The 13,710-nt window shown below is 44.4% G+C and overlaps 1 protein-coding gene across 2 annotated transcripts in view; it reads right to left on the reverse strand.

Annotated features, from left to right (window-relative positions):
* Positions 1-2,714: 2,714 nt before the first annotated feature.
* SPTBN1 (spectrin beta, non-erythrocytic 1) overlaps positions 2,715-13,710 on the reverse strand; it is a 192,096-nt gene continuing 181,100 nt past the window's right edge. For both annotated transcript variants that reach the window (XM_004436641.3, XM_014792290.2), the window contains 6 exons: positions 13,201-13,313; positions 12,397-12,460; positions 7,805-8,043; positions 6,420-6,593; positions 4,851-4,893; positions 2,715-4,035 (listed from right to left, as the gene is read on the reverse strand). In XM_004436641.3, coding sequence (XP_004436698.1) covers positions 3,817-4,035; positions 4,851-4,893; positions 6,420-6,593; positions 7,805-8,043; positions 12,397-12,460; positions 13,201-13,313 — 852 coding nt within the window. In that variant the 3' untranslated portion in view covers positions 2,715-3,816. The remainder of the gene's footprint in view (positions 4,036-4,850; positions 4,894-6,419; positions 6,594-7,804; positions 8,044-12,396; positions 12,461-13,200; positions 13,314-13,710) is intronic.

Consider the following 13,710-nt stretch of genomic DNA (forward strand, 5'->3'; position numbering starts at 1 on the left):
AAAGGGCACCAGGGAGGCCCTTGCGGTGATGGAACTGTTCTGTATCTTAACTGTATCAGTGTCAATATTCTGGATGTGATATTGAACTATAGTTTTGCAAGATGTTACCATTGGGGTAAACTGGGTAAAGGGTACTGAATTATTTCTTACAACCACATGTGAATCTACTATTATTATAAAATTAGGTTTAATTAAAAAAACAAGAACTGTTCTCAGTAATTATATTGGGAGTGGTATTAGTATTGCTGTTCTGAGTTTATGTGTGTAATATGGGATAAAGCACATCAGTAATTACAGGATATTCTAATTCTATGCCCCTTGCATCCTTGAGAGCCATGATTCTCCACTGAAAAAGATGATGATGTAATACAGGAAATGTTAAGTAAAAAACCCTGCAATGCTGAATTTGAGTATGAACTCATGAGTTATTTTTTCTTAGTTCTATCTACTAATACGGCCTAGAAACAAGGACCAACCCAGTAGCAATGAGCATTGCTAGCGCACAAATCATGGTTTTGAAATACCATTTTCCACTAAAAGAAACCAGGGTTTCTTAGAGAAACCTCTAATTGCAGGTCTGGGGGCAAGAAATGTACTGGATGAGCCTGGGACATCTTGTCATGCCAGATAAGGAGGAAGCTATCGAAGATTATGAGGGTTCTATCAAAAGGACTCAGAAGCCAACTTGAAGGGGTTTCCACCAGCCAAAGACGGACATTTTTAAGTTGCAAAGTGGATAATTTCAATGGTTGGTTTTAGGAAATGGAAAGTGAAAAGATTTCACCACAACTTTCAATGGTCAGAGATGTCTTGAGCTTTGATGGACAGAAGTTTTACTTTTTTTTTTATGGCTTTTTGGGTTATGGGTCATACTTGGAAAGGTCAATTCAAATAATGGGAAAGACTCAAGCATTTATCCTGCCTTTCCTATATGAATTCTACCACTAGATGAAAGGAAATATTCCTTTAAGTATTCCAACTAACAAATGAAAAGAATATATCCACAGGAAATATCTTAAGACCCTGGTACACAACCAATCCTAAAAGTGCCAAAAACATGGTGAGAAGATAAGGTGCCCACTGCCCAGTCTGATACACTATTTCATCAACTGAAGATGCCATGGGTTGTAAGAAGCATAAGCAAGGTGCCCTCAAGAAATGTGAAATGTCAAATGTCTAAGTACCCACAAGATGTCATCAATTGACGATGTATCCTAACTTCAGAGATGTTCAAATGTGACAAAAGTGGCCTTTAATCAATCAAGAGTGCCCCTCATGGCCTGATAGTCTTATTTTACTGCTTCTCACTTTTCACATGTATGCAGAGAGGCCAGTATTATCACCCATCCTAAAAATATTCAATAGGCTAGGATTAATAAAAAATCATCCACTATTCACCCTGACAGGATTGAAGATCACAATCCTATATGGCCTGTAACTGCTGCCAGGGAACAGGTCTTGCTCTGGGTTTTCTGATCACACCTGTTGACCTCAGCTCCTGAGGACCCACGGAAGCCAGACTCCTGCTGCGGCTTCTCCTCCCGCTGCCCACCCTCTTCCCCTTTCATGCCCCAGCGGATCCTCAGCAAGTGCAGCACAGAGAGCACGCACCTCAAACCCAGGCTTTGTAATCAGAGCTCCGTGACCCACTGGAATCATGTGCACAATGTTGCACGTGTGTGTGCTTTTTACGGGATTCTGGTATTGCTGGTTATTTTCCTTTTGAGCGTGTCCTCCCGCTTTCTGCCTGGTTTTGTCAAGAGTAGGCTGTGATCAATCATGATTATTTTCCATGATGCTTTTTCTTCATTAAACATTTTGGTCAGAGGTTCGTCTGTGGAGGCCTGAACAACTTGATTCCAATCCTGAGTACGGCAAGGGCAGGGAGTGTCACATGGTGAGATAAATGGCCTTGGGTGCACCTAAGAGGAGGAGGGGAAGGAGGTGAGGTCTCAGGGGGTAACAGAAAGCTCCAGTGCCGTTCAGCTGCGGAGCCCGGGACTGGCATGTCACGGCAGGCACGGCCTTTGGGGAAGAACTTCCTGAAAATCCACAGCATCCACTGCTGCTTCATGTAAGAAAATATACAAACAGCATGGAGTCAACATGCCCAGATAAAACAGGACAAGTGTCTCACGCATATCTGACCCATGACCTTATGCTGGCATCAGCAAACTGGCCCCCGGGCCAAATCTGGCCTGTCATCTGTTTTTGCATGATCTGTATAAACAGATTTAAGATTTTAAATCTTTAGGAAAAAAATCGAAAGAATAACAGTGTGGCATGTGAAAATTATATGAAACACATTATATGAACACAGCCATGCCCATTCCTTTACATATCGTCAGTGGCTGCCTCTGCATTACGCCAGAGCAGACTTTCCACAGTCAGAGTACAGCCCGCAAAGCCTAAAATATTTACTCTCTGGCCCGTTACAGAAGAAGTTTGCCAACGTCTGCCTCACAGCTCAGATTTAGCAAGCTCTCTGATAACTTTTTCATAAATAGATAAAATTTGGATGTGTAGCTGCACAACGTTCCACACTTATTATTCTGTTTGCTGTAGTTTTCAAAGCTGGTGCACCACATGTGCACGAGAACGCAGAGCAGGAGCCCAGACGGACTGTCGAATGTTTCCTGTTTGCTATTTCTCGCTTTGCAATTTCCCTACACAGCGTGCACGCAGGAGAGAAAAACAATAATGACCCACCGTGCTAGATTTAAAAGCATTTAATGACATAGCATATATTTAACAGATAGGGCAAAAGTGGAGAGGAACAGGTCATACGACTGAGCACCAGGCCTGAGGGACCACCCCCTGCTCAGGCCCAGCCTCGGAGTTCATTCCTATCAATGCCATTTTGATTGTGCAGTAAGATGAAAAGTTGTCATTACAATCGTTACAGTGACAGAGAAATGCACACTATGTATCAAATAGCAAGGTAATGAAGCAAATTATAACACAGTGTGGCAACGCACGAGCAAGTAACCATTAGAGTAACATTACTTTGTCCAGTAAATGCTTCAGTTCCACTTGTACACTTACCAATGATTTAAAGGGTTTATTATACATCTAGTTTTATTATACTTTGTACTAGAATTATCTCAAACATACAATATAATGTATTTCAGCAAAAAAAAAAAAAAATTGAAATTACAGATTATTTAAAACAGTATCAGTTTTCTATTCCTTCTTGTATCCCGACATTCTGAACCGTCGTCGCAGTTGATGCAGAAAAGCCACATGTCGCGTGTTAGTAAGTGATGCCAGATACAAACGGTTTGGTCTGGAGAGTTAACATGGAGCTGCACTATGGCTGCAGCGAGATCTTAATACACGATCTGTTTAATCAAGGTTAGACCCATCGTGGGCACTTCTAATAGTCAAGACTCAGGGTAACCACTGGGAGTGAATGGAAGAGAATGGTGTCAGGAAATTGGTACATTTTGTCTCTGGTGAGCACAGGAAATCTTGTTTAAGCACCGCTGCCCTGCATACCAACAGCACTAGAGGCAGGTTATTTCCAACACAGCCTCACAAAATTGAGGAACAGTTTAAATATTGAGATCTAATCTATATAATTTCATTAAAAAAAATCTGGTCTTCCCTCTGCACCTCAAACTTTTGTAACTTGGAGATAAAGTGTTTAGGTGTATGTTCCCCACCCCTCCCAAGAAATGCTCTATAAATTAAAAAAAAAAAGAAATCACCACATTGAGGAACATCAGGCACAGAGAGTAATGTGTTGGTTCTGAGCTTGCATGCTGGAATTTCACTGAAAAGGTAAGAGAAGGGCACGAGATGAAGGAAAGGAGTTCACTTCTTTTTGCCAAAAATGCTGAACCGCTTCTCTTTGTCTTTCTCTTTGTCCTTCTCCCGCTTGCCGGGACTGGACTCGCTGGTGATGGTGACGACGCTGGTGGGCAAGGTCTGTGCCCGGCTGGATGCTGGCGTGCTCTGGGTGCTGGCAGACACCTCCTGTTTATCGGAGGAGATGGCGGAAGAGATGGCCTGGATCCATGTGTTCATTTCCTCCTGGACAAAGGAGGGGGCACAGGTGAGACTCAACTTAGAGGCACAGGCATGAGATGCTCTCACTCCACCTGGATGACCGTCTGAGCCTCTGTCGGTTGTAAGGCTCGGGAACAGTGTGTCTGGCTAACAGAGGCATGTGGCTAACTGAGGGGTAAGCAATGCCCAAATGAACCTCCGCTTTATCAGTAGAGTGAACACGGTTCAACTCTCAGGAGAATTCAATTTACAGTCCCGGAAGGTCACCACTCTACTACATGGTCCTACAAACTCAGAGGGGCTCCATCTGCGGGTTGTCAGGACCTACCCTAAAAGCTGATTTTTGTTTTCTTTTTTAATATATTTGACATATAACACTGTATAAATTTAACAGAAGTTGTTTTTTAAAATGTAAAGCCCACGTTGTTTTCTCATCAGTCAACCCTCTCTCCAAGGTGGAGCACAACCGTGAATGGCTGGTTAAAGGCAGTGGGGTGCAGCAGGGAGGCTCCTGACTGGGCCTCAGGGTTCACCTTCAGTCCTGGGCCCACCTCACTGGACCTCATCCTCTGGGAGGGGGTGGGCACGTTTTCCTCCATGGACTTGACAGACCCTGCATTAGCTCTCCCGCCCCGGCAAGGAGACAAGGAGATGACATTCCCTGCCTCCTAGAGACATAAAGAGAAGCTAACACCTCCAGTGTTAGCGACAGCGGAGACCAGATGACAGAAGCCACCACTGACCATTACTTATTGAAGAACATCATAAATAAAGCTTATCATGCCACAAATACTTGCAAACTCTTAAGTATTTGAGAGAAATGAATCTTAGAAACTTACATCATCTTTGGCTTGGAAGAGGTACTCATTGCCATCATTTAGTCTGTAATTTGAAGGAAGAAAGTTAAGTCACAATACAACTTCAAAAAAAAAAAAAAAATCCCCCAACTCCCATATCCTATGTGGGATACAAGCAGGCCACAGAATCACACCAGAATGCCCATCAGAGCCCTGCATACATCACCAACCGTGCCTGGGGCCCGCACAGGCCCAGCAGTGGCCCCCTGGACATGAAGAAGCCACATAATTGGGCCAGTATAATATACACAGGCAACTTAGCGTTTCAATCCAATGGAAGAACCAAAAAAGTCCCAAATATATCAACATCTGGCTTTGTTTTGGCAAAGACCACTCGATGCCAGATCACTGCTCTAAATGGAATTCAAGAAAAAGCTCTTTAAAAATTATGAGCCCTTTTGAAATTCTGCTCCTGAGCTCGTATCCTCCACATTTACAAACACCAGAGTTTCTGAACAGACATACAGAAAAGGTCTCCTAGATTTCTCCTTCTACGCATGTCTCAGAACGAACAAACTGCCCTGGCGAGGCCATCACCCTGACACCACGAGGTCATCAGCATGGAGGGCTCACTCATTCACTCTGCTGCTCTCAAGAGGAAGGGGGCGTTGCCAGGGTGGAGGAGGATTAAGTGCTCTCTGCCAATATCCTGACCCTCTGAAGCTGCATCAAGGAGTACAAAGTGGGAGGCAGCCAGGGAGCCAGGCTGTCTGTGCCTCGTCTCACAGAATGTGAAGTGTTCCAAGTCCCGAAGAGCCCGCTCCAGTGCTCGTCAACAGAGCTCAATAAATCACACCATTTGTAGGCCTTGGCCTAGTCCAACTGGCATGAGACACACACATAACTGGAGACCAAAGCTCTTCAGATCCCAAAGCAACAGATCGAATTAGTATTTAACTACTTTAAGTAATATCCTAACCACTAACATGTTTAGCTTTTACATTTTTACAAGATAAAATGCTTTTTCTGCCCATTTCCAAGTACAAGCAGAACTTCTGAGGTTGGAACCACTCCGTGGGAAGGTGCGTATGTTCTACAGGGTAGAGACATTTGGAACTAGACGGTTCCAGAGGCATCTGGAACATCTGCTGGGCGAGTCAGGGGAGTGCACACACTCCCTGTTTGTCTCCATCTGGCTCCAGGATGACTCATTTGACCCATCTCCAGACAACTCATGAGCAAAGAATAGCACCTCCTGGATCTGGATAAGCTGCAAAAATGGGGAAACTATTTTTCTAAGCTTCCCCTAAATTGTGAAATGTAACTAGCTCACCTTGTCTTAGGGAACACTAAGTTCCAGCTTATAAAAACAAAACCTCCTTTTCCTCAATGTTCAGCTGTGCTGTTAACCACAGGGACCCCCGTGACTGGCCACAGTCCCCAAAGATCCTGACCGAGATGAGTGCCAAATTGGCTTGCCACTTTACTGATTATTTAAATGGCAGAGGAGAGGACCCACCTGATAACACTATCTGTCGAAGAAAACCAACCCCCAGAGTGAAAATGAACACACCCCACTCCCCGGCAACTGTGCAGCACGGCGACTCTCACCTTAGCTTGAACACGTGCTTCTTCTTTTTGTAATCAAGGGCCACTTCACAGACAGCTTCTTTCAAGCTCACAGGGACCTCGCTGTGGTAGGGAATTCCGGAAGCAGCGGTCTTCGCATCTTTGTAGAAACCCATTTCTTGGTTATTTATGACACAATAAACATTGTGCCAGGACCTGAGAAGCAAAGACAGGAACGTCAAGGTTCGACACCACCCTCCCTTCAAAAATTAAGAATCTGATTAATATGAAAATGATCCTCACACAAGGTGGTGTGACCCCGTGCTGAAAGTCCCTCCGAAATTCTGCTAAAAATAAACAGTGGAACAAAATTCCTCCGTGGACTCCTGGGACAGGGCAAATAGTGGCAGGTTTTTGAGGGCCACTTCCCTCTCTGTGTTTCGGGAAAAACATGGTGCCCTCTTTCATTAAATAAAGGTACCCGTGGGTCTGCTGGGAAAGATTTTTGCTGGTGTTTGGTACTCGTTGCTGTAGTACCCTCTTGTGGTAACTGGGTACAGGCCAGGCTCATTATCTGAAACATGCCTGGCCTTAAGCAGCTCTTCCAGCTCAGCTTCATTCTTGATGTGGCTTGGCAACTTGACAGGAGGCAAATCCAGGGCCATTAGCACTTATGGTACCTTTGGATCAATTAGAAAAAGGTGGCCTTTCTCCATCATATGGCAAACTATCATAATATACTGATTTTATCAGAACAAGATAACTTTACTGCCACCTGCCTGTATTAACAAATAAACCTATGTTGTCCTCAATGTGGATGGCAGCTTTTAGATGGGATTCCCTGGTATAGTGTACAACCTGCACAACTGTACATGGTGGTCCCAGGCAGTTTGGTTTACTGGTTAAGCACACAGGCTGTGGAGTCAGATATGAGTTTCACCCCATTTATGCCATTTACTAGGTTTCTACAGAGAGTAAGCTTCCTTAACCTCCCATAGCCTCAATTTCCTCATCTGTAAAATAGAGATAATGAAAGCAGGGCTACTGGGAGATAAGGAATATAAAGACTGATTGGAGATAAGGCATGGGAAATGATGAATGTCCTAAAAAATCGCAGGAGGAGGAACACTACAATGACATCATCTCACTTTAGGGAAGAGTCTGCAACCTCAATCTAGCAGCATTCCTTCTCAGGGTGAACTAAGGCCTCTCTTTGCTATTTCCAACCACACTTAACTCTCTCTCAGCGAATAAGAAGCGCTCTACTAACTTTCCAGCATCAGTCCTAAGAACCACATGATGCCCAGGAAGCTGCAGAACAAACCACCTACATGAACACACACTCCCCTTTCAACTCAAGAGCGACCCGCCTCTACCTGTAACGAGCTGACTGCCCATCTTAGTGCCTCAGCCTGTGCCGCCGTTACCTGCTTGTGGCCTTCTTGTTGTGGGCCTCCCACTCGTGCTTCCGATTCAGGAAGCCTTCCATCTGGGCCGAAGGCGTCTCCTGGGTTCTGGCCGGCAGGGTGGCGGCGCTCTGGGCCGGGAGGGCCGTCTTGGTTTTGCGATCGGAGGTGGGGGAGGGGATGGGGCTGGACTCTTTCGAGCTTGTCCTCTGTTCTGCAGCGCCGTTGACCATTTCGCTCGTGTCTGCCGTTTCTGCCATCTAGGGACAGCACAGAGGCCATTCAGCTAACCCCGTGAGCCACGGGGGTGACCACATACGCTCTGACTGACTCGCACACGTGGCTGTGTATAAATGCCTGGCACAGATCGAGGCAGTACAGTAAAACCATTGCACATCCCACAAAGCCAGCTGGACACCAAGGACATTAGAAGGTGGGAATGGATTAATACCCGCCCGTTTACGGGGATATGAGAAAAGCGAAATGCCAGTATGAGTTTTACTGCACTCTGCTCCTCCGATCAATCCATTTTCTCTAATATAACTCAGATCATTTCCTCTTGTGGTTACTTTAAAACAAAAGGACAACGGTAACAATCACACATATTAAATATGAGAGAGTGGACGTTATACAGCAGCCACCTTACAACCAAGGACGCCACCAGAAGGGCTGGAAGTTTAAGCGAAAGGGCATTCACAAACAGATCGATAGACAACTCTGTCAGAGCTACACAGCATTCCCCCGAAGTAAGACAAAGAAAGACGTTTCGCTTCTGAAAATGCTCTCTGGCTCTCTCCCCCTCCCCTCAACACATCGTCATAAACACATGCAGAAATTAGGATGACAATCATGCATTTCACATCTACCATCCCAGTTAGACTTTGGAACTTAAGAGCTGGAAGGAAATGAGGTAAGTCAACAAACACTGTTTTAACCACATCTGCCGAAGTTGTATCGTGAGTGGGTTGTAGTTTGTGTTAAAGGAGCTGGAAAAGCCAATCACAGTCACTCAACACCACACAGCTATTTACCCCCAAACAAAGACAGAACCAGGGCCTTCCCCATCACGTGTTGGTTGATCACGGTGCCTTGCTGCACTGAGACGAGAAAGCCCAGAGACAGCCAGGCTTCCAGCGGCTCTGACCCTTCAGGCTGGAGACGTCTTCGGGAGCTGTTCCTTCCCAAGCTCATTTATATTGTAACCCTCATGGCTTTTCGGCTTGGGAAATGCAGTAGGGTCTTGATTCATTATTGTTTTCAGCCTGTGTACCATCAACTGTGTACCATTAACTGTAGCAGCCCCTGGCTGATACACTCAGGGCGTGGGATTAGCGAGTTACTAAAGCTGGGTGGGTGTGGCTGGCGCTTTAGTGGATTACAGACAACCTGCACCCCTTATACACGGACAAACATGGAGGTGTCAATGGCACGCTCATTAGATACGTCCCCCACCACTGCTGCCCAGAACCAAATGACACCAAATTAGCAGCAGCAACCTCAAAAGGATAAATGGTAGACTGGCCACCACTGCTTGAACACTCAGATATGTCAACTCTCAGAACTGATCCCTTGTTCAAGTCTTATCTAAGTGGCTAGGCGGGAAACACGAGTTTATATTCCGTCTGTGCAAACTATCACCATTAGCATCAGGGTTTAGGGTGAGACTAGAGGCTATGCAATTTAAGGGTGTTTCTGACTGCAACCCTTCACCCACATAACAACGTGGAAAGTAGATTCTCTGGGCAAAAAGGCATGGTGATATCCTGGCCTTGCAGTGACAGCCTGTGGACACATGCTTATGAGCAATAGGCTATTTAAATATTTCTCTCCTTCCTTTCACTTTTAAAGGAGAGATACAGAAGGGGAAATCACCACCAAAAAACAAAACCCTGAGTCAAAAGAAAGTGAGTGGATTTCAAAGTTGACAAATCTGTTCTAGTGTGAGATTTCAGGACACTTCTGGTGGGGAGGAAGTGTGAGTTTGGTCTGGAGGGCCTATGCCAGGCGTGAGTCCAGGGAGACATGAGGTTAGTGTGTAGAGAAACCACGTTAAAAAAAAATTAGTGCTGCAGGTGTTGACTCGAAAAATGCTAGTGACAGCAGTGACCTGGACAGAAGAATGTTTACCGGAAAAAGGCTAAAATTTATAGTACTTGGTCACACTTCAAGGTAGGTGAAGGCCAGGGGAGCCTCTTCTGGGGAAAATTCTGCAGCAAAAATTTTTTTCTTTAGAGTTAGAAGGAAAGAGAAAACCCCAAACCAGTATGCAGAGATAATTAATGTTTATGCAAATGAATCGCTAACCAAGAAAACAACGAAAATAAAAGGAACAAAATGAATTTTAATGGACATGTGCTTAAGCATGCCAACAGACAACACACCACTAGAGACAGACATCAAAGCAAATCATAAGTGCTACGACCAGATGGTGGGTACACGGGGGTCCACCCCGCCCCCACCCCATGCTGCTTCTCTTGAGCAATTAGTCCCGAGTGCTTTAGTGGCCGCGTACACCTGAGATGTTTAAATCAGGAGGTGAACAAAAATGCAACGTGACAACTAGTAGCACAAGAAACACCTGATTGGTTTCCTAAGTGCACGAAGCAACGCTATTTCCAAGTTCATTATCTTGAGTCTCTGCACCGTAACTCAAAGGAATGAAAAGGCTTTTCTTCTTCCAACACAATCCAATTGTAATTAAAAATTTGCTCTGGCAAGCTACAATTTAAAAATCTAGGTAAAAACAGGCATGAGAACAAATGCCAAAGACATGACAGCACTCCTTTCCTCTGTGCTTATGTGGTTCCTTTTTTTTTTTTTTGGTCTTCTGAATACAAAAAGCATAAAATTGGGTATTAGTCCGGATGATACAAAATTTAAACATATATATGGAAACATCACATATATACATATAGATCAATGACACATACAATTTGGAGCCAGAAACACGTCAGAGCTCCCTAAAGATCAAAGATGAAGCACTGTTTTTTTCTAAAATGGATTTTGGTGAATTTTAAGGCAGAGACCCAATAATGGTGCACACTAACCCCAGAACAATAAGAAGCTTGGCATCTATCTATATACCCATCTACAGTCACAAGTAGATAGATATGTACATAGAAATAAGGAAAAACAAACAAGATGCTATATGATGTTATCCTGACAAAAGAAAAAAAAGACATGCATCATGAAATGAAAAGACAAATTAGACTTAACTCATGGAGAACACATATCAAAACAGGTTTCTGATTCCCCTAACATCTAAATATGGCAAATGAGCAAGTGAATGTCTCACGAGGCTTTGATGTAATGTGGATTTGGTTTTGTCTTTACGAGTACCAGGAAATCACCTCTTTCATTAGCTTTTATTCCTAAGGAATAGAATTTCTGTGAAAACATTTTCAATCCCTGCTGGTGGTCTGATAAACGCCATCCTAAAAAACTCTTATTAGAAAACTCCAGAAAGTCGTAAGAAAATGAAAAATGAATCAGGAGATCCGTACATACGACAGAGACATACAATGGAGTTTCTGTCTACAGAGACATTAAATTACTTCTGAAGCCAGGAGGCATGCTCCTAAGGTGGTCCACCAAGTACATCGTTCAAGTAACCAGGGTGAACCAGAATGGCTTTTGTTCCATTTGTCTGAAAAATTTAAAATAGTTTGACACCCTGAAGTCATCAACTGAATGGAGAGGCCTGGAAGTCTGGTAGGCAGGCTTCCGACACACGCTGACAACGGCCGTCACCTGCCACGTCCCACGTGTCGGCGGGGCTGGCAGTGACCAAGACAAAGGTGGCGGCAGCAGTCAGCGGGCACTTTACTCCCGAGGCTGGTGGCATTATCTGTTGCAAGTAAGCCCAGAATTCTCAATTCAGGACTTGGCAGAAAAAAATAAGGGAGGATCTCGTTTGTAAAAAGTAATAAGCGATCTGAGGATCTCAAAACGTTTGAGATTCTGCACCTAAAAACTAAAATAGCTTCCCAAGTAGATTCATCTTCCCTTTATTTTCTTATCCTTTTCAATAAATGAATGCATCCTTCATGGAATGTTACACAGCTGACTTGAGGTTTTAATCTTAGTACTTAGTAAAGTTTCCTTCCTCATACACCAGTCTTCCTAGTTACTAGTGAACTACTGCAGGTTAATAAAGGGGCTACGTACAGGGCAGTACTGCACCCTGTTAGTATAACTGGATGTGCCGTACCTGTCCGATTCTAGTTCTCTTCTTCATTTTGCTGTAATCTCATTTAATTTCAATTACTCATGTAAGGCTTTTGCTGTAAAATCTTAATAAAGTAAAAAGCTCACAATAAATAAACAAAAAATGAGTACGTTGCTTTAAGGCAACTGAGCATCCATCAGTTAAAAGACTCAAATAAACATGAATTAAACGCAAACAAATATGAAACCAAGGAAGGCTATGAATTAAGTAAAATTTTAACACTGTGGGTGAAGTGGAAGCCAAAAGGTGAAATCAACAGGATTTGGAAAGAGTGGTTCTTGACAAACGGTAGTGAACTTCACAGTCCAGACCATGGCTGGTCACTGGCTGTCCGTCTGCTATTAAAGTTTTTGTAGTTTTGGTAGGTTTGAGAGCGGTAACTAACCCGTGGAGATCCCTGTTCAGCCGGCAAACCATTCTGGGAAACTTGCTCTCCTTTTGAAGTATCCCTGTTAGGTAAACGGGAGAAGGAAGACAGAGGAGGGAAGGGGAGGGAGAGAGGGGGAGGAAGAAGAAATGAAGAGGAGGAGAAAGAGAAAAACGGTAAGAGAGGACGGGTGAGAACAACATTAATTTTACTACAGGTTTTCTCTCAGAAAAACATATACAACCTTCTTTTACAGAATACAACTTCTTTTTAAAAACCTTCCAAGTGTTTCAAACAGACTCTAGATGGAGAAGAAGACTACAGGCATGCCCTGTCCCTGCACGCAGGCAGCGTTAGGGGTTGTCCTGGAGTTTTTACCACAGCAAAATAACTAGCCTTTCAGAAATAGAGAATAATTTCTGTCCTTCATGTGAAGTCACAAAGAACTTTCACAAAGCATCTCCACAAAATCACTGGCCTGAAATCTGGGTGGTTCCCTCCATCCATTTAATCATACGGAAATTCTGAGTGAGTGTGTGTGTGTGTGTGTGTGTGTGTGTGTGCACACGCACATGTGTGCAGTAGAGAGGGTGCTGTCTACGTTCCACTTCTGCCGCCTACACAGCGATGTGACTGTGGACAAGTCAGCGTTCTCAGACGTTATCCAGGGGTGACTATACAGATTCTAAATATTCTACAGAAGTAATTAACAGGAAGGGCATGTGGCTAAGCCTAGCATAGCACAAGCGTAGAAAAGATGCCCCTACACCTCACTTGTCACTGAAGCTCAGATTCCAGCAGCGCCAGCTGCCTGTGACTCACCACTGCTGCTGGGACTCGGTCTCCTCGGAAACCTTCGTGCTCGGCTCGGGAGAAGGCGGCCGCCTCTTCCTCTCCTCTTCCTCTTGCTGTCTGCGCACTTCCAGTAACTCCAACTAAGGGAGAACACAGTGACATTCAGCAGAGCCCCAAACTCTGCCTCTTTTAAGGAAAGGGTTCTAGATGAACCCAGGAAGTCCTCTTGTCTGAGTTCTCTACACTGGATCATACTGCACAATCAGAAGCTTTAACATCCTAAGCAATGGCATTAAGGTCATAGGAACTGCAGCTACAACCCCAAAACTATAAGAAACAGAGGTCTAGGTGGTGAAATAGCTCTATTCCATGGGCTGCCAGATCCCTATGAGTCGTTTGTGTGGCCCCCGGGACGTTGGGTTTAATTTTTGAATGAGCTATGCAGCTCTCAACTCTGCTTAGGAAGAAAGCGCCCGAGCGTGAGGGTCCCTGCTGAACCTCCCATCATGGCTCAGACAAACACCACTGAGACGGAGC

The sequence above is a fragment of the Ceratotherium simum genome, chromosome 11 (genome assembly GCF_057802395.1).
Source record: "Ceratotherium simum simum isolate JZ-2026a chromosome 11, ASM5780239v1, whole genome shotgun sequence".
Lineage (NCBI taxonomy): Eukaryota > Metazoa > Chordata > Mammalia > Perissodactyla > Rhinocerotidae > Ceratotherium > Ceratotherium simum.